General features: G+C 41.4%; 1 protein-coding gene and 1 long non-coding RNA gene across 3 annotated transcripts in view; one reads left to right on the forward strand and one right to left on the reverse strand.

Annotated features, from left to right (window-relative positions):
• Positions 1–1,224: 1,224 nt before the first annotated feature.
• kif26aa (kinesin family member 26Aa) overlaps positions 1,225–22,887 on the reverse strand; it is a 75,274-nt gene continuing 53,611 nt past the window's right edge. For both annotated transcript variants that reach the window (XM_027163541.2, XM_047801909.1), the window contains 10 exons: positions 19,313–19,513; positions 17,269–17,362; positions 15,879–16,141; positions 15,275–15,458; positions 13,568–13,727; positions 13,117–13,279; positions 9,733–12,718; positions 8,868–9,061; positions 4,399–4,549; positions 1,225–2,442 (listed from right to left, as the gene is read on the reverse strand). In XM_027163541.2, coding sequence (XP_027019342.2) covers positions 2,273–2,442; positions 4,399–4,549; positions 8,868–9,061; positions 9,733–12,718; positions 13,117–13,279; positions 13,568–13,727; positions 15,275–15,458; positions 15,879–16,141; positions 17,269–17,362; positions 19,313–19,513 — 4,566 coding nt within the window. In that variant the 3' untranslated portion in view covers positions 1,225–2,272. The remainder of the gene's footprint in view (positions 2,443–4,398; positions 4,550–8,867; positions 9,062–9,732; positions 12,719–13,116; positions 13,280–13,567; positions 13,728–15,274; positions 15,459–15,878; positions 16,142–17,268; positions 17,363–19,312; positions 19,514–22,887) is intronic.
• On the forward strand, positions 15,322–18,223 carry LOC125139060. Its single transcript, XR_007138176.1, has 3 exons — positions 15,322–15,480; positions 15,861–16,154; positions 16,933–18,223. It is a non-coding gene; the product is annotated as an uncharacterized LOC125139060 (long non-coding RNA).

A 22,887-nucleotide genomic window follows, 5' to 3' on the forward strand; every position in this document is an offset into this window, starting at 1 on the left:
TCCGATTCTTTCTGTTTCTGATGAAGACAAAGTCAGGTGCCACAACAAACTTTGTCAGCTTATAGGGTTCGGCGTAAGCCTGAAATAAATCCTTGAACATTTTTATTGTTAAAGCTTTACACCACGCTTAGTTACCCTTTAAACAAAGTGTGTAATCCTCCTCTGCTAGTCTGCTCAGCACACTGGATTACGCTAACACACCCAACGTGACACAAACAACAAAATCTTATAATGGCTTATTACTATTCATTACAGTAGTGCAGAGGTGAGAGCAGGCGTGCTGAAACAACACTCGGTATGCAAATGAAGCACACTCGATATGCAAATGAACGACATCCGATATGCAAATCAGATTTGTCTTTCTGTACGCGGCGTGTAGCGTAATGGAAACGCTTCTCGGTGCGAGGGGGCAGATTTAGCTGAGGAACTGCCAGGAATGATGAAACATCAGGTTTCCTGCCTGTAATGGACCGTATTGTTAAGTAATTTATTCATAAACCATTTACAGGAGTATTAACTTAAACAAGCGCTTAATAAATCAAGACTTACTAACGTGGTGAACACGGATCGGTTGGCTTCGGATCATGGCTGTTGATCAATTAGAGCAATTTTATATATGAATTATGCAGTCTGATTATGTTTACTCGTTTATTTCGATTACCATGCTAATTAGATAGCAGTTCAATTAGGACAAAAGTAATGGCACCCTATAAAATAAATACAAAGAGTTCATGCGTGACTACTGTATGGTGGCTGATGAGCTGCAGTGGCTGAGCTGCATTACTGGTGGAGTCTCATCACTCGGAGGAACTCACCCCTGCTGCTGCTGCCGCTGCTCCACATGGACAACATGAGATACGTGGGTGTTGCTGTGGATAACACCACTCGAAGACCATAGTGGTGCTTTGCTCCAAAGTCGCTCAGCAGCTCCTGGATACACAATTCTGCTCGACTGTATACGGTTATAGAAAGGCAATGATTTATGATCCCACTCTCTGGTGTCACCCAGATGATGATGACGTTCCTTTCGAGTTTGGTTTCTCTCAAGGCTTCTTATTTTTGTAAAAATGCTTTGTGACAATGTCCAAGGTTAAAGATGCAATATAAATACCACTAAATTGAATTGAAAGTGCTGTTTTCTTTCTTTCTTTCTTTCTTTCTTTCTTTCTTGAACGGAAAGTAAACAAAGTCTCGGGCAGGGAGCTACAAAGTTGAAAATCCTTTTTTATTTGTAATCATGTACTGATGCATGTGGAAGGTTCTGTACATGTTCTTACAAAGCGTTAAAAAAACTGTACAATATAAAGCTGAAACACTGAGAAGGTCTAAAATATGTGTACAAAAGAATTCCTAAAATAAAATAAAATAATATAAATAATTAGTCAAAAATATGTCAGAATTAAGCATTAAATAGAGATAAATAAAAATAACTCATGCACTCAGGTTTAAAAGCGTCAGTTAAAACTGAGTTAAGTTTGAAATCATTTTTCTTTCCCTTTTTTTAGTCTGCACTATTTTTTATTCTTTTTATTTTATTTATTTTTTTTAAAATCGAAACATTTCCCAAGGGAATTTTTTTTTTGCCATTGGTATACAGATCATAAAAGATGGTCACCAGACTGAGTCGACCTTAGCTTTTGTTAATCGAATATTTTTGTCTTTTGGCTCATTGAGCAACGTCTCAGAAAAATGAGTCCCAGTTTATTCGAGACGGGTTCTGCTTCAGCAGCAAAGAAAAAGAATCAGTGTTTGATAAATTGACGAATTTGCTCATTAAAAGATGTCGAGTATCACTCACGAAGCTGCTTAAACATCTTTCTTTATAGCCAATTGGAAATCTGGGTTTAATTAATCCGGTTAATCGGGATAAATCAAATATATCGGGTGTAAACACTCACAGGGTTTTAGTGGTTTAGATGTGATAATAAATAATAAAAACTTTGGCAAGGCTTTGACATAAACACATAAAATAAACAAATAAATAAATAAAAAAAGCAATAAATTACCTTATTGCTTTTTTCTCCCTTTTTAATGTTCATTATGTATGTTTTGTTTTTTCCACAAACTACGTTACAATGTAAAAGAATTAATTATCGTCCAAAAAAAAATAAATAAAAAAATCTGCTAACAGGCTTGCTTAGGTACAGTCGTGATCTCGGCACTAGCACCAGAAACGATTACTTATTTATTTCTTTTTATTTTTGAATCAAGGCACTTCCTGATATGGTAAATAAATCTCTCGGTTTAATATCCGCCAATGTTCATGTCTTCATCACACCTCCAGCTCCTGCACCGGGGATGTCGGGGCCAGAATATCGAAGCAGGTCTCCATCATGACGCGAGACTTGCACAGGTTTACGCAGAACTCCAGATCCCCCGTCACCTGAACCAGAGCCTCCAGGTAGTCCTGCGACTCCGGATCCAGGTCCGGATCCACGTCGACTGAGGAGACGAAAGAAAAGAAGGAAAAAAAAAACACAAATTACGGTGAAATTAAAGTCAAGGTGGTTCAGACATCCACACCCTGGACTGTTACCGTGGTTCCTTCAGATCTCATTTATATTTAAAGTGCCAGGAAGAACTGAAAAAAATAGGATTTCACATAAAAGAACCACTTAAAGAACCTTTCAGTAAACGGAATAGTTTACAGAACCCTTTTATAGTGCTGAGAACATTTATTTCCACCACAAAGCACCTTTAGTGCAATGGAAAAGGTTCCATAAGATGGAGGTTAAAGGTTCTTCATGGAACATTCCACCCTAACGATCCTCTGAAGAACCTTTGTTTTGACGATTGTTTTAATTTACTGTTTGATATAAATTTAAAGTGGGGAAAATGTTGTAAAATTTCTACAGAATATTTTTGTAATATTAAAAATTGCTAAAATAAATAAATAAATAAATAAAAAATAATAATTTGTACCTACAGCAAAATGATACTGCATTGAAAACTGATTTGGGGGCGGAGCTACGATTCAGCCGTGTGTTGTGACATCATAAGCAGCCAAACGTTGTGGTGTGTTAACAGGATTTAAGAAGATTGTAGACCAGATCATTAAAGTCTCTAATTCTTCTCCAGTTTTTTTTATTTTTTTATTTTTTTTACTCAATTATTTTATTGAGTAAATAGAGTAAGAGATTCTAAACATCTGATGGATTAAAGGGTTAAAATTTGATCGGATCTCAGGCGTCATTGGGCATCGAGGCAGGATACACCCTGGACGTAGTGCCAACCCATCACAGGGCACACACACACTCTCATTCACTCACACACACACACACACACACTACGGACAATTTTCCAGAGATGCCAATCAACCTACCATGCATGTCTTTGGACCGGGGGAGGAAACCGGAGTACCCAGAGGAAACCCCCGAGGCACAGGGAGAACATGCAAACTCCACACACACGAGAATCGAACCCCCGACACTGGAGGTGTGAGGCGAACGTGCTAACCACTAAGCCACCATGCCCACCTATCTGCTACATGAGAAAATTAAATACAATATCGAATATTAAATAGCGAGCAATTTGTGTTTTGAACTACAATCTGGTGCCGACATGAGCAATACGGCAGGATTCAGATTAAAATAAGAAGGAATTATCTGATGTTCAGCATGTGATGGTCAGCAGGTGATGTTTAGCATGTGATGTTCAGCATGTGATGGTCAGCATGTGATGGTCAGCGTGTGATGGTCAGCATGTGATGTTCAGCGTGTGATGTTCAGCGTGTGATGTTCAGCGTGTGATGTTCAGCATGTGATGGTCAGCATGTGATGGTCAGTATGTGATGTTCAGCATGTGATGGTCAGTATGTGATGTTCAGCGTGTGATGGTCAGCATGTGATGTTCAGCAAGTGATGGTCAGCATGTGATGTTCAGCATGTGATGTTTAGCATGTGATGTTCAGCATGTGATGTTTAGCATGTGATGTTCAGCGTGTGATGGTCAGCATGTGATGTTTAGCATGTGATGTTTAGCATGTGATGTTTAGCGTGTGATGTTCAGCGTGTGATGTTCAGCATGTGATGTTCAGCATGTGATGTTTAGCATGTGATGGCCAGCATGTGATGTTTAGCATGTGATGTTCAGCGTGTGATGTTCAGCATGTGATGTTTAGCATGTGATGTTTAGCATGTGATGTTTAGCGTGTGATGTTCAGCGTGTGATGGTCAGCGTATGATGGTCAGCGTGTGATGTTCAGCACGTGATGTTCAGCATGTGATGTTTAGCATGTGATGTTCAGCATGTGATGTTTAGCATGTGATGGCCAGCATGTGATGTTCTGAAGTAAATGAAATAGATGATATATCTTGTTGGATTCACACTAGGGTGTGCAAACATTTGCACTTGTTTTAATTTGCTTTACTCATAATACGCTAAATCAGAGTTACTCACACTCTCCTGTCCACTTGTCGGGGTGGAGCATGAGCCGGGTCTTGGCGTCCTCCAGGTCCCCCCTCAGCCTCTCGTGCTTGGCTCTGAGCTCCCGGATCTCCTGCTGTCTCTTCTCCAGCATCCTGAGGCGAGCGCTGAAGTACTGCAAGCCCTGTGACCAGGAACGCAACCCGTTTATCTGACTGCAGACCCGAACGACTGCCTCGCTTAATCCCTCCTACATCACAACATGCTAACAGATTAGGATCAGTCGAGTCTGGTGTAATCTGTGTGGTGCAGCTCTGCTGGCCAGATTAATTACAGACCAGCTATAAATAAAAGCACAGGTCTAAATCTCCTGAGGAAAAAAAAAAGGTTGGTTCAGGATGAAGAAGAATAAATAAAAATGAATGAATTAATTTAAACTGGAATTACTAGCTAATACTCTAATACTAGTATTGTTTATTTATTTGTTTGTTTATTTATTAGTTTAGTAGTAACAAGATAAATAAGTCAATATAAATTAATAAATAAATTCAGACAGGAAGTACTAGATACTAGATACTTAGTTGTAATGGTGAAAACCCTCTTCATCCAAGTTATATTTAGGGGTCCAAGCACCAAAAGTCAACTCAGGCCTAATTTGTTTTTCAGGAACAGAACACTCTAGAGTTAATATTGAAATACAATAAAATTTGAAAGATTAGGATAATGTTTATAATTCGTTCTATACTAGCAACATTTCTAATTTACAGTTTTTACATTTTCAGCCTATGGCAGACAAACTTATGCAGAGCAACAGCACTGTCATTTCTACATCTGAACAGTCGAGGGTTAAGGACCTTGCTCAAGGACCCAGCAGTGGCAGCATGGCAGCACTGGGACCTGAACACACAAATGTCTGATCAGCAGTCAGATGTCGAAACCACTGAGTCAGCAGTGAGTCATCAGTGAGTCAGCACTGAGTCAGCAGTGAGTCAGCACTGAGTCAGAAGTGAGTCAGCACTGAGTCAGCGGTGAGTCAGCACTGAGACAGCATTGAGTCAGCACTGAGTCAGAGGTGAGTCAGAAGTGAGTCAGCACTGAGTCAGAAGTGAGTCAGCACCGAGTCAGAAGTGAGTCAGCACTTAGTCAGCGGTGAGTCAGCACTGAGTCAGCGGTGAGTCAGCACTGAGACAGCATTGAGTCAGCAGTGAGTCAGCACTGAGTCAGAGGTGAGTCAGAAGTGAGTCAGCACTGAGTCAGTGGTGAGTCAGCACTGAGACAGCACTGGGTCAGAAGTGAGTCAGCACTGAGTCAGTGGTGAGTCAGCACTGAGACAGCACTGGGTCAGAAGTGAGTCAGTGGTGAGTCAGAAGTGAGTCAGCGGTGAGTCAGCACTGAGACAGAAGTGAGTCAGCGGTGAGTCAGCACTGAGACAGCGGTGAGTCAACACTGAGTCAGCACCTCCACAGTTAAAGGAGCGCTGAGACGTTTTCAAGTAATAAACCATTCTGTGAGTGAAGTTTTCCTCTTAAACCTAAAGTTTTAATCCTTTTATTCTACAGTAATTTGTCAATGATTGCATCATATTGGAAATATGATCCCTACAAGAATCGCTTTTTATCCATTTATAGCTACCTTTAATGCTGTGGAATGTCCTGTTCTCACTTATGTTATAGCAGCAGTCACCCGTCGTTCCCTCACCAGACACTTTTTCCTGTCTCTGGAATTTAAGCAAAGACAAGTTCATCTGTTTTAAGTGTTTATCTGCGTTTTATATTTCCTCCAAACAGAGATTTAGACTCTTGGTATCTTTAGTCTGTGACCTAACAAACCAGCATAGAGACTTCATAACACTTTTGAGTGTCGCTCTGGACAACACCGTCTGCCAAATGCTGTAAATGTAAACACAAATGTAAATTATGACAAAGAACCATTCAGCCTTTTGTGTTACGAAGAAACCACAAAGAAACCGCAAACTCCTCTGTACCTCTGACACTGGAGACTCCATCCATAAAATGTTATACGTAATATATAATAAACATCTGTGTCAAGGAGGAAGCACCTGCCTCATCCTCCGATCGCCACCAGAGGGAACGTTCCCCCGAGTATTAGTAGCTTCCGGACTACACTTCCCATAACCCTATCACCGGGACTGATTATACCGCCACCTGGTTCCAGCCATGCACTTCCTATAAAAACGAACTTGAACTTGACTTCTGTGCGAAGTCTCGACTTGCCTCGGCTATCATTCTGAGCGTTTCCTGTCCTGTGATTTTCCAGTTGTTACTTGTTACTTCCGGTTGTTTTTGTATTTCTGCCTTACGATTCTCTGCCACCTGTCCTGACCCTACTCTGCATTGTTGTGTTTGCCAACGTCGACCCCTGCCTGTTGTACTGCGAGTATTCTAATAAAGCCTGCAAATGGATCATCAGCCCTATGACGCTTCATTACAATCTGCTTAGAAAAAAAACTGTAAAAGAGCTGTTACTATATTAACTAAGGGAGTGGTCCCCAACCCCCGGGCCGCGGACCGGTACCGGTTGTAGCTTTGGTCGAGAGAAGGTGTGTATCGCTCTTCTCTCTGTTCACCGGTACTTTGTCATGTTTAACAGTGCTTGGTGTACGTGTATATTGTGTTTGCTCAAATTTAACCCACAAATTAGCAAAAATGAGCACGAAACAGACGTCGTTAGAAAGTTAGAAACTCTGCCGGTGTTCTGGATTAAAGTCATGGCGGAATACCCTGAGATTGTCACCACAGCACTTACATCACTATCGCCATGTCCGACATGCTATCTGTGTGAAGCGGGGTTTTCTGCAGTGATGGCAACCAAAACAAAACAACGGAATAAACTGGACATAAGCGACACACTTCGGGTGTCATTGTCTCCTGTTACCCCAGATGGAACCGTCTCGTTGCAAAGAAACAAGCTCAGGGTTCTCATTGATTTAGCGTTGTAGTGAGTTAAAAAGGCATGTTTAAATACAATTAAATTAAAATAATTAATTTTAATTTAATTGTATAGCCGCTACCCCCACCCCCCACCCCCAGCGGGCCGCGGTAAAATGATCAAACATTGACCGGTCCGCTGCAAAAAAAAGGTTGGGGACCACTGAACTAAGGTGTCAGAGTAAGAAATTTAATACCATCAACCTACACTACTGTTAGAGCCGCTGGTTGAGAAAATAAACCAACATCACCTGACCAATCAGAATCCAGCATTTTAATCAACAGTGCTGCGGTATAAAATATTGCCTTTTAATTCACATCCTTTTCGAGCACTGAACATTACGAGACGGCCGACAGAAGACGGGAGGGTGGATGTTTGCGTATGCTAATGCAAATATAACTGACACACAGATAAAAAAATCTATCATAGTGTCGCAGACGATCAAATAAGTTAAATGAGAAATGTCTCTCGATCATAAAACAGCCTTCCCCCCTCGACTCTTAGAGAAATATACCTCTTACCCTAAACGACTGAGCTCTTTAAAGATGAACTGCTTCTTATTTGAAAATAAATCATTCCACCTTACGCTGGTGATGTGGGTCACACCAGCAGGAAGGGTTAATGATCCGTGGACGTGCGGCACAGCGCCGGCTGAACAGAGCCATCAGACGAACTGCAGATCGAGAGAACACGGCTCGTTCATCACGAGCTAAATGTATCTGTCATACGCCGATGAGACGTCGCTAATTGTTCCTGAGATCACCTCTACAGATGCAAATTCCTGCCATGGTGCCAGTGATCACAGAGAGAGGAGCATCGAGGGACCACCGCAGGTGCTTACAGCTTTTAATTAACATCATGCTCAATAAGGAATGATGAGCTAGCTCATCCCCTGCAAGGCATCACACCATGACTGCGGTGGAAGAGGGGAAGCTTTTATTCTAGCAAAACCACATGCCATGCTTCATGACCACCCCAATCCACTTTCTTGATTGGCTTCTTAAATTCTCCAAAAAAAAAGATTTTGCTTCTCTGCATTTAATCAGTTTCAACAAGGTTCTTCTTTTCTATAACATCACCACTGACAGTTAGTTAGTTAGTTAGTTAGTTAGTTAGTTAGTTAGTTAGTTAGTTAGAAACTAACATTAGTGAGAAATAGAGCTTGACCTTAATATTTTTAAGGTGATATTTTTTACTAAATGAATTTTTTATGGTTGCCAGATTTTCATGCTTACGGTTAATTGCATTCCATAAGCTTTTAATGCTGACATTAATCAATTAACATAATGGATTAATTAATGCCTAATAAAAAAACAACAAAAACATTAAGATATTCTATCAAAAAAGTATATTATCTAGCAAAACTGTGCAATAAATGTCAAATACTTTTGTAATTACAGTATGAAACTGAATATATGTAAAATATCTTTGAATAAAATATTTTACCCTTTAGCACAACGGTTAAACCCATGCTCTCAAATTTCGACTCAGCTCTCAGCAACCATACCCATTGCAAACATTTAAAATCAAGCATGCATACTGAATACTCTCACCTCAGTCACCATCCCTTCCTTGCACCTCTGCAGTCGCTCCAAATCGTCTATCTCATACACTTTAATCTCAAAGGCATCCTTCATGGAGCCCCCAAGTGGAGGCAGGTCCACCCACTGGCCTGCAGCTCCAGCCTTCCTGCCAGGGGAGGAAGTATCCGGCAGTGGAGCAGGGATCAGTCGCCGCCGCTGCAGTCCTGGAGAGGTCAGACAGGGTAATGCTCTACATCTGGGCCGTAGGTGCACACCAGGAATATCCAAGGAGTTTATAGGCATGCTTTTTAAATATGTATGTGTCTTGAATTTAAAAGGTAGATGAAAGCTCATAATAGTCCAGTGTGGGGTTGAGATATATGCATTAAGAGCAAGATGATATGATTGTCTCTTTGTGCAAACTATTTAAAGATACAGCCTTTAATATTACAAATGTTTCTTATAAGAATACAAAGCATAAAAAAAGTCCACGTGTAAACCACAATGTGCTTTCGAGTCTTGCAGATAAATATTTTTTTGACTTTCAGACATTCATAAAAGAATAGAATGTCAGCACCTCTGGTGAACATTGTGGCAAAGAATGCATGCAGTAGAACATTATATTACATTTTCACTGAGCAACTCTAGACAGTAAGGTCTGAAGAAGTGGTACATCAGCAGGATTATTAGTAAAACATTTTTAGCTGAAGCAATCTAGACATGAGAAATAGGTATGTCCTTGGGAACAAAAAGTGTCAGGCTCCTACTCTCAACCGTTCAAGTAAGTTTTTCAAACAATGGCTGAAATTTCCTGGTAGCTACAACAGATATCATTTCTTAGGAAAGTTCAGAGAAAAAGGCATTAATTCCTGGGTGACTTGGAAGCGAAACCTACCATTGGCTCTCTTTTTTGGAGACTTTGACACCTTGGTTCGGCTGGTGGTAGACACTCCGCTCTCGCTCATGGAGTCGTGGGCGGAAGATGCACTACCTGTGGTTTCACTATCCCGGATCATGCTTTCATAGCCACTGCTGCCTCCACTGTGGTAAAAGAGAGCAGTGCGCCCCATGGCTGGGGGTAGCTCCCCGCTAAGAACGCTGCTGTTGTCACTACCATGACCACTGCTGTAGCGCTGTGGACGTCGCGGGGCAGTGATCTTGCTGTACGGTGAGGGCAATGAACAAGGCAGTAAAAGGTCACTTTTTGGAGTTGGTCCAACATCACCAGATGCACTTGCTTGATCATCAGCGCCCTTGATGTGTTTCTTTGGGCTGCTTGATGCCAGCTCACTGACACGACTATTAGCAGCTCGAATGGCTTGCTTTGTGCCCATAAGGGTACCTTTGCCTACTTTCGCACTTGCACCCATAACTGAACGAGCTGATGTTTTCCCACTTGGAGGTAGGTTAGCAGTCCGTACACTTGAGGTGGAAAATGATTTTGTGGTACTCAAAGCTTTGGAACCATTGTTAAACAAGGACTTTGTTTTGTTTCCATTGCCAACCATAACTCTAGGACTTATATTACCTTTGATCTGCCCTAGTTTGCTGACTCCAGGGGTACTGGTCAATGGTGGAGATAGTGGTGCAGATGTGGAACTGGTAACCCCAAGTCTTGGCACTGTCCTATTAGACTTGGCATTACCACCTAGGTTAACACTAGTGCTCTCTCTCATCATTCCATGTTTAGATCCAATTGATGTCAAGCTGTCACACCTTTCAAGGGAGAGAAGGCTCCCAAAGTATTTTCCATTGTCTCCTTTTGCACCTCGAGTATGAAGACTAGATCCTGTCTTTAAGCTAAACGATTTAAAGGTAAAAGATTCCCCTCTAAGCCGAACATCAAAATCCTCTTCAGAGACTGCCGATTTGCATGATGAGGATCTGGCTGCATCATTGCTCACTGACCTTAAGGCACTAGGAGACACCAAAACATGGGTCTTCTGGTCCAGGCTAGATTTTCTGATAGGTGGGGCAGGCGGTGACATGCTGCCAGACTTTGGAAGTAAGCTGCTCTTCTGCCCATTTGACCGCTTCCCTAAGGATGAGAATTTCAACGTGGTACTTGCTTGCATGGCTTCATTGCCCCACTTGGTCTCTGAGGAGCTGTGAGGCACTGTGATCATGCCAAGTGTTGTGGCTCCTCTTCTGAGCTGAGGCATTCTACTCAGGCTCTCTCCTTTTTTAACACTGGATTTTTCACAGCCATCCACCACCCTTTGGGAGGAGGATGATGGGGGTATTTTCGGAGAGCGTGGTACACTGCTACTGCTGCAACCTGTGGTCTTCCTGGATGGGATCCCACTTTTTGGTGGCTTGCCTGCAGAGATGAATTCAGTACTTCTTGAATCTACCTGCATAGTTGTTGGAATCCAGTGCTCATCTGTCCTGCTTCCTTGCCTCTGTAACTCTCGGTTAAAGGTGATGTTTGGCTCAACAGATGAGGTAGATTTGTTTTTTCTTGGGAGAGTAGACTGGTTCATACTAGGTATATGCACTGACTGTGAGGAGCTAGTGCTCATTGATTTAACTGACTTTTGACCTCTGAAATATGTTTTACCTGTTTCAAAACTTGGTGGACACTTCCCTGATTGGTAGCCTAACTCTGAAAAACATATAGCACTGTCACTGAAGGAGCTGATTGTGCCTTGCTGGGAGGAAGACTCCATATATAAAGCACCAGGTATATTTGTTGTTGAAACATTATCACGTATGGCCACACCTTTTGATGAAATACCTCTGGGCAAGTGTGTGTCATCTGTATTTACCATTTTTCTGAAATATGTGCCTTTGGAAGATAGTGCTGTGCTGTGGTCAGATGTCACTTCTTCTTTTGACTTTACATGGCTTTTCTGTGAACTGTCTACTTGTGATACATATGCATCAAACTCATCATTGATGCTGCTGATTATACTGACCGGACGTGATCCAGAGGATATAGCCTGCAGGGAGCAGTCACTGTTGAAGCTGATTATGCTGGAGGGTCGGCCATTGTCTGGAATTAAACTAGTGGGCAGCTCCTCGACCACAGTAAACACTAGTTCATCTTCCCCGTTAATCTCAACTGGTTGCTGTAGTGTGACAGTAGTCCTTAAAACATCTCTTTCAAGACATCTGCTCTGAAAAGCTGCTCGAAGGTGAGTCACTTCCAATGGGCTCCTACTTATATTATAAGGTACTCCTTGCCTGAGAGCTGGCTGGCACATCCCCACTGGAGGTGTCCTTGTGGCTAAAGTACTATCTTTGTTCAAAGTTGAGGTCTTTTGTAATGAGGATCCTTTGTCTAGGAAGACCTTCTCTCGTACAACTGGTTCAGGGTCTGGAGTTGAAGGTTTTCCAGATCCAGCTCCATCTGAGAGGAGTTTGGGATGTTCTATGTACAAAGGCTTTTGGAGGGTAGGTTTAATTGTCTTACATGCAAAAACCCCATCTGGAGCTTTCCCAGCTCCAACTTGAGTCTTAAGGACTGCCTGATGTCCTTTTCCTTCACCAATAAAAGCAGCTGTGCTCTCACTTCCATCAATGCACTCAAGCCGTTCTTGTAACTCTGCAAATGTGTTGCATTTTAGATGATCCCCATCTGATTTGGGAGTGTCTTTTGAACGCTTTTTGTTTAGGGAAGGAATAATGGGAACAAAGGCTGGAGGGCCCTCATTGTCGCTGAGTTCATGGTCAGAAATATGGGTTCCTCCAGGACCTACATATATAACTGTATCACACGAGTGCTCACTGCTGGAGGAGTAGTCCGGATCACTAGACAGAAGTGGAGGATGGTCCGGGTCTAGAGCCACTGTCTTGGGGTGAAATGATCTTAAGTGAGGTGGTCGTCGGGTTTGCCCTTCCTCACAAGAGCTTTCCCCTCCTGATGAACTAGAGGCATACTGAAAAAATGAAAAAAGTTCTCTGTCGATACTTGTCAATAAGGCCAAAAATACACACCACATTCAAAGCAAGTATTAGTGTCAAGACAATATCTGTTGTCAATAGCAAGATCTACCGGATATTACTAACAGTTGTGAACATGCCTCTGTAAACTGAACACCTGAATTAATTTCCTGTCCATACTACACCACTGACTGATGCTCTCAGAGGAAGCAATCAGTCCACCTCTAGTTTGCTGCTTTAATAGCATATGGCATGTGGTGATATGCACAATTTGAATACTTTTCCATAAATCTATAATGCAAAAGTAAATATAACTACATATAACCTATATGCATATAACACTAAAACAGACAAAATAAGCAACCATGAATAGGAGCTAAAAAAGAGATCTTGCCTTGGATTTTTTCTTCCTCATGCGATGAATACGAGAGGCTAGCTGCACAGTAGAGAGTGAATCAGTATAACTAGCCGGTGAATCTGAGATGTGGGCGATCATGGTGGTTCTGCAGTTAATGTTGCCCAAGGATTCCCTCAGTAGCATGGTGAGCTTGCTGTCCCTGAATAATTCATCAAAAAATCCCTTCGTTAAACAAAAAGAAAGCAAGAAATACGTGCTCTTTTTCCCCTAAGATCACAGGAATCTGATCTTTTTGCAGTGCCCGTGTTGGTTGGAGATGTGACACTGAAGATAATAAGCATTCAGTATTTATGTTTCCACAACTCTTGCTTAGAAATCTTTGCTTTTGGTTCTTAGTGCTAAGAGATATATACCTTATCACTCTACCCTTATTAGGATAATCTCTTATACGTGGATATTTGACATTTTTTACAGTACATGGACATACCTATAAGGAACATGCTTGGCACCATTGGCTAAAGCCAGGATAACATTCCCCAAGGCAGCCAGTGATAGACACTGGCCTCCACCGCCATCCCTTGTTCGAGTAACATCAGATTCACAACTGCCCAGGTCCAGAAGATGTAGACGACTCTGACCTCCAGACACTACAACCAGAAAGAGGATAGAAGTTTACAAAAGCTATATTTTTACCACTTTGCTGCAGTGATCCTGCCCAAGTAGACTCATTCAATACAACAGAAGCTCATGCCAACCACAACGTGTAATCTTTATATAACCTAGCTTTAATATATAGCTATATTTAGATAATTAATACACAATAGAGCTTGTAATATGACCAAGGTACTATATAAATGGGATAAGTTTCCTAGACAGTATACAGTGTAACTGGTAAGTAAAAGGACTTCTGTATGTGATTGATTAGCACAGGATAAGCGATCTATGTAGCTGTATCCACTCACCCAAGAGATTGATTCTCTTGGTACACTGACAAAGGAAATGTAGTTGCGGTTCCAATGAGTTGGCAATTGAAATAATGACAAAATGTGGCAGTTCATTTCCAAAGGTGTACTACAGTATACTGCACTGGAAATGTAGAGTCAAGCAATCAGATAAAGTAACGATTCCAAAAGCACATTTCAAACTGCTATTTATTTAACTACGGTGCATTTACTGTAAATGTAGGTCACTAAAGTAAAGCGGCCCAGTATCCTTACAGCAGATAGATGAGGCTTTTATCCCGGAAAGAGAAGGAGGCCGTTAACTTCACGTCAGCAGGATTTAAATCTCTGAGCTGAGAATGCAAACTAGCTTTTCACTTTTCAGCCCTATAAACATTCCGCAGGACGAGACCGACGCTCATTATGTATTGAAATTTATTCTGGCTGTGGTTGAAGTACGTGGCCTGTAGTCAAGACAAGAGTGAAATTGGAAGGATCGGATAAATGGTGATTTGGTATCCAGGCCGTGTCTGGACATAAGAAATGAGCTGGCACTATTAGGGATGCTGTCATTTAGTCATTAAGAGCAGGACAGGATTCAGCAAATTATATGCAAATGGAAGAAAAATGGTCTTTTCTTGTAATTACTAATGCTCAGGCTTGACATTCTGTTATTATAATCTCCCTTCATATTCTCATCTACGAACCCAGACCTGCCAAGCTTAATAGGCATTTAAAAGGACCTCTGCATTTGAACATCTCTACACTGATGTATGCCAGCGTGACCAAAAATATGCAAAATAAATAAATAAATAAATAAAATAACAAAAACGAGCCAATCGCTATACTGTACAGTATGAATCTGGAATGATTGACAGTTGCATAGGTGTGTATGGAAGCCCTGCCTCCTTCCTCTAATCTCACATTTGTAGTCTTTTGCATCCTCTGGATTTTCCTGTTTGTTTTCTCTCAGGGTAATTTTTACAAAAAAAATTTGAGTCGACGTGCGAATAATAAAAAAAAGGTGCCACGAGAAATCTCAGCCAAAATGAGTCAAATGTGTCGACTTTTTTTGGCTGAAAGAAGCATTTCTGAGAGTTTTTACACCCCGGTGATAGATCTGCCAACTCTGTTAGTGCCAAATCTACTCAGAAGTGGTCACTGGAGAAATATCCGAGAGGCGTTTGAGAGAAAATGCCTGGTGTGAACACCTCCCCTTAGATAAATGACACAAATAGCGCATGAGGCCGTACTTCCTCCTTTGGTGCTCTTCTCCAGGTGGTACTGGGTGATGTGGAGGGTGAAGAGCATGTGAGAGTTGCACTGCTGCTCTTCGGAGTTTTTAGCTTTGCTGGTGCTCCGTGCCGCTAAAGCCGTGTCCAGATAGAAGGCGGCTCGCTCTGCGCTAGACGCTCTCAGTTCACTCTGATTCTGGAGCTGGGGAAAAAAGATAAGATCTGTAAGTATGATGAGGAAAACCAGGGAAGTCTGTGGTGAAGCTGGAGCTTGAATCCTTCAGACGGTTTAGTATGAAGAGATGAGCTATGAGCTTCCATTCAGGAGGAAATGTAAATGAACCTGTAGATCTTCTCCGGTAATATAAACATCATCTGATCACATAAAAAAAAACTTAAAATATACTTTAATATAAAACACAAAAACATAAAGTTAATCAGACTAATAATTGAGGGGAAGAATGACTCATAGGGACATAAATGATTACATTTATTTATTTACTTTTTTTTATTACTGCATTAAGACAAGCTGGAATTTATTTTCCTTTTTTTTTTAAGTAAAAGTGTATTTTTCTGCCATTTCTCACATACATCTCTACTGCAGACAAAGCCAGTCCTGTACCTGTGAACCGGAGACAGGGTCCTCTTTCAGGTAGACTCCTGCACCCTGGACGTCTTGGAGCGTCCCCGTAGAGACGTCAGCTAGAAGATCCGTCAACACCTCGTCCCTTCCGCTGATCTCCACGGCCGAGATGAGCACGGAGAACCGAGCACCAGCTTTCTCCTTCCTCTCCTCGATCAGCTTGAAGAGCCAGGAGATGGCACACGGGGCAACGCCCAGGCTCTGAGTGGAAGCGTCGTTACCGATCATGGTGTAGGTTTTACCTGTGAGGAACAGGTGAGAAAACAACGTCGGTCCACATTCAGAGAGAATTCTGAGACCACATGGGAATTTCTAAAGAAAGAAAGAGCCAGAGGTTTAAAAGAATGGAGAGAAAGGTGTGTTTAAATTATTCATGTTCAGTTTGAAATACTTTAAAATATCAATAAAGCTGAGGTTGCATTAATAATAAACGAAAACCAAAACCAATTAAGATCACGTTGTATCATATTAGAGGTAAAATCAGCAGCATATGCTAGACTGCAATATAACATCACATTATTCGTTATAAATTTATCCGTAATAATAAAACCGGAGCCGCGATAAGGATATAATCGGATTTGTGATAATTAATAAGATATAAAATATCCCGCTGTCACAGGAAGAGGCTCGCAGTGGGGGTCTGGCGTAACACGACAGGAGGCGCACACTTCCACACGGTGTGGGGGGAAAAAACAAAAAAGAGCCTGCAGTGAGGCACAAAACCCTGAGACCAACAAAGACATCGGGACTCATTAAGGCTATAATTAATCACATCCATCGTTCCACATGATGTCACACGTGGTGACTTTATATGTGATTCTATAAAAGCTCTCAGTTCTGAGATCGAGCAAACGTGTCTCTTTGACTCTCTAAAGAGTTTCTAGCTGTATAACTAAAACACTAGGCGTCATGCTGTTCGGAGCTGCTGTTACACCCTGAAGTCATGTAATGACACGTAATACAATTCTTTTAGAGTTATAAACAGTTATAAACAGCCATTTCATCAAAACACTCTCTGTTTTCTCTTTTACAGCTAACTGAAGTCTTTTACACTGACGCTGACACCGGAGACTCCTTCCGTAAACATTACCCACAGGAACGGATTTTCTAATCGATCTGATTATGTGGAGTCCCCGTGAAGGAGCTGTTACTATAGAAACGAAAACAATAAATGAATCTAAGCATGGGATTTATGAATCAACACCTTCTGACCAATCAGAATCCAGAATTCAGCATCAGTGTACAACACATTACAGATTATTATACTGTATGGGTTTGGAATTATTTTCCCAGAAGTGTGATCATCATGTGGAAGTTTTCCAAGGAAGGAAATTTACATTATTACTATAATTACAAAAAGAGTGCTGACCGAGGTGGGCGTGTCCAAAACAGAAGATGCAGCCATCTGCGCCGTTGACGACAGACTGAATGACCTCCGCCACCGTCCCGGAACACACCTCCGCCTGTGAATATTCAACAAATATCTAAATGAGTGTATGGCATTATTATCCGGTGTCATTATCTGGAGCATCTACTTTCCCCTGAAAAGAGACGGCAAAAGACGCAGCGCCAAAGGAACCGTTCATTTGAAGCATTACACAGAGGACGGACGGACGGACGGACGGATGAACAAATGAATGGATATTAAATAAAAGCCATTTCATGTGTTGCATCACATGTTGCTAAGGCGCTGGGCTTTTGCTAATGATCTCACTGGACCTCATACAGCACGGTGTCATTCTCACCTTGACCTTCAGGCTAACATAACAAGACAAGAAATATGAAGGTTCACATCGGAGTCAGTTTGAGAAAAGCGTTGTACTGCCTCTGATGTTGCCTTCATCAAAGCTTCGTCTCTTCTGAACAACATGGAACTGGGGTCAGGACTGATGAGACTGAGACGGGAAGTCATTGTAATATTGCCCTTGAGGTAGTGTTCATAAGGCTGCATGACACATGCATAAGCCCTATTTGACATAAAGCTGAGGATTATTCCAATAGCGACAAGCTTGTAATAAAGACTCCTGGGTTACTAACCAAGGCTTGTTGACATTAGGTCATTAGCTATTTAGCATTACGAAGCATTTCAGAGATAATAAAATGAACGGCATCATGGGACTGGCATTCATTCATTCATTAAAGTCTTCTAATGGCTGACAAAAATGTGCATAACTTTGTGCACTGACATATGGATGCAAAAAGCCTTATAAGTAAAAAATTTTAAATTGACTTTACACACGAGTGGTGTTCATAAGACTATATGACACCTGCATATGTTTTTGTGACAAGTGACTTAAATGTACATAAACATTTTAAAGGCTTATTCCAACAGCTAGGACAAAGACTAAGTCAAGTGACATATTTTTGTTGACATAAAAGGTTGTTATAAAACTTACCAAACTGACACTATGGTGTTCATAAGCATATAAGAGACCTACATAAGCACTTTATGACAACTGACTTAAACCAGCATATATGTATATATATTTAGACTTATTCCATCAGGCTTATTCCAAGGCTATGTTGCTTACATGAGTCTAATGACATGGAATCAATTTTCCCCTCACATTAGGTTGTTATAACACTTCACATGCTGAGCACACAAACAATATCTCCCTAAGAAAACCGTTCAAATGTAAACTCACTTACTTTCAACCAACTGACATGCCTAAACTCAACAAAAGTCAATTGTCATACAGCATAGTTAAGTGACCAATTGTTGTTGAGATAAGGAGGTTATAACACTTTCCATGCTGAGTTAATTTAGAAAATCAGCTTGATGTTACATCATGGTGATGTCACATATCATAAAATGTTCAAGGAATACTGTCCATAATGTAAGATCATTACAGTGTCATAAAACTATCATTGGTTTTTGTTAAACACTTGTAAGCATAATTATAACCTGATATTAACTATGCACCAAAGCGCATATACAATACATACATGCATATACTCCCCTTATGTCATTATAGTGTCAGAGTACTTACATTGGCATTCATAAATTCTCATAAGCAATACTTATATGTATTTATTGGCCAGAGAAAATCTATATTGTGGACATAAGGTGGTTATAACACTCTCTGGGTTGATTTTACTTAAAACTTCATAACAATTGACTTTGATTTATATCATATTAACAAGTTATATAGTCATTATAAAATAATCAGAAACTGTTATTACAGTGTCGTAAGCATTCATAAAAGCCTTATAAACAGATATGAACAAAGGAAATTCAACATCACTTTGGGATTGTGGTGTATTACGTTGTAACGACTGAAACCTTGTGTTAGCAAACATTTATGTCACGTTATGCACATGTCATGTAATCTTTATGTCAGTAGCGTCACCTCTCTGGCACAGAATGACTACATAAGCATTTATTATGTAAAATAGAATAAAACAGAATGTACTTGTGAGGCATCCTGCGTGAAGACTGCATCAAAGTTGAAGGTCTTTGGGGCCGTGGTGGAGGAGAAGTGTCTCTGGCCTGCACTAGTCAGAGGCTCGCAGAAGGTCAACTGCTTCTTATGAGCATCCACCTTCAGGAAGGACATGGACTCAGACGTGTCTCGCTCGCCTTTAGCAGGACAGATTCGCACCATTACTTTAACCTGAAAGAGACACAAATGAAAGTAATTCTATAAGAACCTGCAACAGATCTGATTAAATATGGCATCAATTCCTCTAAATGAGAGAGAGAGTTTGGGGTTTTTTCACACTGTACAGTACATCATTAAACAACCCAGAAATCAATCCCCACAAAAACACTCTGTCTGTGGTGTGTGTAGTAGAGGGCTGCATTGGGATTGGGCTTCCGCGGGACCCAACGGCAATCACGCGGGAGCGGGCGGTTTCACCTTTTCCCCCGGGCGGGAATGGGCGGTCAGAAAATTTAGCGGGAGATCCGCGGGACCCGGTGGGATTTGGCGTGTAGCCTAATAATAAGAATGGAGTCAACACATGACGTTGAGAAGAAGATTAGTATTAGCATTAGCATAAATTTATTCTGGACATTAGCCTGAACTAATAATTAGTCTGATCATTTTTATACAATCAAAATTTTCACAAATTCTCAAGAAAAAATCCGCGGGAGTGGGCGGGAGTGGAACACAGACATCGCGGGTGCGGTCGGGAGTGGAACATGCAGCTTGCAGGTGCGGGCGTTCCTGGTCAGAAATTCAGCAGGAGCGGGCGGATGCGGGTTTCTAAAAACAGTCCCGCGCAGGGCGCTAGTGTGTAGCCCTGAAAACGTCCAGAAAATCTAGTTTAACTGGTCAGAAATACAGGAACCTGGAGAACATACTAGTGTGATCAGGTCATCTAAAAGGTCCATGACATTTAAACTTCACACAACCCTTTTGTCCCACATCGTCATTAGGGTGATGCTCATTTCCTGGTTAAACTCTTCCTCACCATTTGGATTGTATAGTCCTTCTACCTGAGATGGCTTCAGAGCTACAATGAATTCCATTAGCTTCACTAAACACTCAACATGGATCGAAATGAAAGATTTTTTTTTTTTTTTCAGAAAGTGAACCATATATCAGACATCAGGCATCCAGCCAGAATCCAAATCATTAACTGTATTCACATCGTTATCTGCCCTGAAATTATTTTCAGGCTATGTCATCCATTTAGTATCTTGGCTGTCCATCAAACAAGGAGACAGGCGGTAAAGAGCGAGGCGTGATATGTGCAACATTAATCTGCGAGTCTGGATGTCAGCCCACACGTCCTCATTCCTCCAACACGAACGCAGTCGGAGGACAGACAGGAACTTCTCCGTGAGGCCGTGCCAATTTCTTCCAATGAGGCTGGCTGCCACATCACACGCTGAGAGAGAAAGGTGATCTCTGTAATCCTAGAAGAATACAGTAACATTAACTCTGAACATTCAGCTACGGTGTCTTGGACTGTTACTGCATATAAATGCGGATGCAGATAAATCCAGATCGGGAAGGATCGATGAACTACATTAACACAACAGCACGGCAGGAATGAAAAGAATAGAAGGAGGATGTCAGGATCATTATATTTAGTGTATTCATTCACACTGAGGTAGAGAATTAATCTGTATGTTTTTAGGAGCTTTACTTTATCATCAGGGTGTTTAGAATGTCATATTCTAGGTGTACATGAACCTGGGTTCATGGGATTAGGTCTTTTTTTGAGCCAGTATTCTTTAGAAAGGCTAAAAAAAAAACTGTCCTGTTGTCATTGCTCACAAATATCATTATTTTAAAGGATGCTAGGTCTGGTGCTGCTCTGTCTCAGCTATCCTGTGGAGCACTTGCTTCTGGCACACAACACCTATCTTATGCATAACACCTATAATAAACCTCACAAATCATTACGTTATTCCACTCATCCCAAGGGTTCTTCCGTGCTGAGTCCACAAGCGAGCTAACCGATCTGTCTCCGGTCTGCAAGTGGTCCATACCTAAATCGATCCAGCCTTCTAAATGTTTACTCTGCAAGATTGGAATTATTTGGACCTGAAGAGAAAAACTGGCTCACATTCATACCACAAATGGGAGCAAACCTTGTACTGTATTTCCTGCTTTAGATCTGAAAAATTTAGCAGCTGATATACATGTTGGACAAACTACAGATTAATATCAATAATATTAAACTCTTTTCTCCTTTCCACAATTCCACATTTGGTACGATTACACTACCTGTGTTCTACTATGCTTTCGCATCTACTTCATTTACTGTACCTAGTGCAGGTCCACAGCTCAGAGTATTTCAGCCTGATCTGCATTTTATAATATTTTCCTCAGGGCATTTGCACTGTAATAACTCAGTGGACCTCATTAGGAGTTCCTTTACTCTGCCTTGATGCAAAGCTCATTAGGAATTTGCAGCTGCCAGCTTGTAAAGCCAGCTGTCCATCTGTAACACGACGCAAAAATTCACTTCTTAATGTATGTCTGTGGAACAGGTCGCTTTTCTAACCGTACAGGTCTCAGGAGAACCGATAAACTATTCCCGAGGTACATTAACAGGAATCCATTTCTTACACCTATAAATACATGCTAAATTACCAAACATCACCTTTCTTTTTTGGGGATATCCTGTGGTAATGAGTTAGACTTCCGCTTGTCAGGTAAAAAGCTTCAGCTTATATAGATGGAACATTTCCACTGGTATCAGGATGGCTTTGCCTTGTCCTGGGGGTGACACCTAGTATGGGGGCAGTGGTGGCTCAACTGGTTAAGGCTCTGGGTTGTTGACCGGAGGACCGGGGTTCAAGGCCCAGCACAACCAAGCTGCCACTGCTGGGCCCTTGAGCAAGACCCTCAACCCTCCCTGCTCCAGGGGCACTGTATCATATCTGCCCCTGCACTCTGACCCCAACCTCCTTAGTTGGGGTATGTGAAGAAAAGAATTCCACTGTGCTGTAATGTATATGTGGCGATTCCACTGTCATCAGGGGATGGTCATATATTCTTTTATATGAAGGAGACAGCATCAGCTGATCTCATAGATGATTTCCCCTTGCGTGGTTAATCTGTGAGTAAACAGGATACTGCATCCCTGCATGATATTCTGTAAAAAGTAATCCTATATACTGTGGATTTAACTAGTGCCACTGCTTTGCATGCTCTTGCCTCACCTTCCCTGCATCATGCTGTGCTGCCAGCCAGGGGTAATATTTAGGATCTTGTACAGACTTGTCTTAAAGGTTAGCTGAGGACAAGTGTTGCACCTGATGGCAGGATTTAGGGGGTCCCTGAAGGTCTCCTTAGTGAATAATGAGATGGTGATGTCATTGTCTTTGGTGGAACCGTTGTGGGAAGCCATCTCCTTGGAGAGTTTAGTGCACAGTTAACCTGCAGTATATTTTGGTGTTTATAGAGTAAATGGTCTGTCGCTCGACTTTCTTCAGCGATACACACTTCTAAAACTGGGTTATGATACAAATCATCCGCTGCTTAGTTGATGAAAATGCAAAATGTAAAACTGTAAATGTAAAAATCTA

This window comes from Tachysurus fulvidraco, chromosome 16 (assembly GCF_022655615.1).
Source record: "Tachysurus fulvidraco isolate hzauxx_2018 chromosome 16, HZAU_PFXX_2.0, whole genome shotgun sequence".
Classification (NCBI taxonomy): Eukaryota; Metazoa; Chordata; class Actinopteri; order Siluriformes; family Bagridae; genus Tachysurus; species Tachysurus fulvidraco.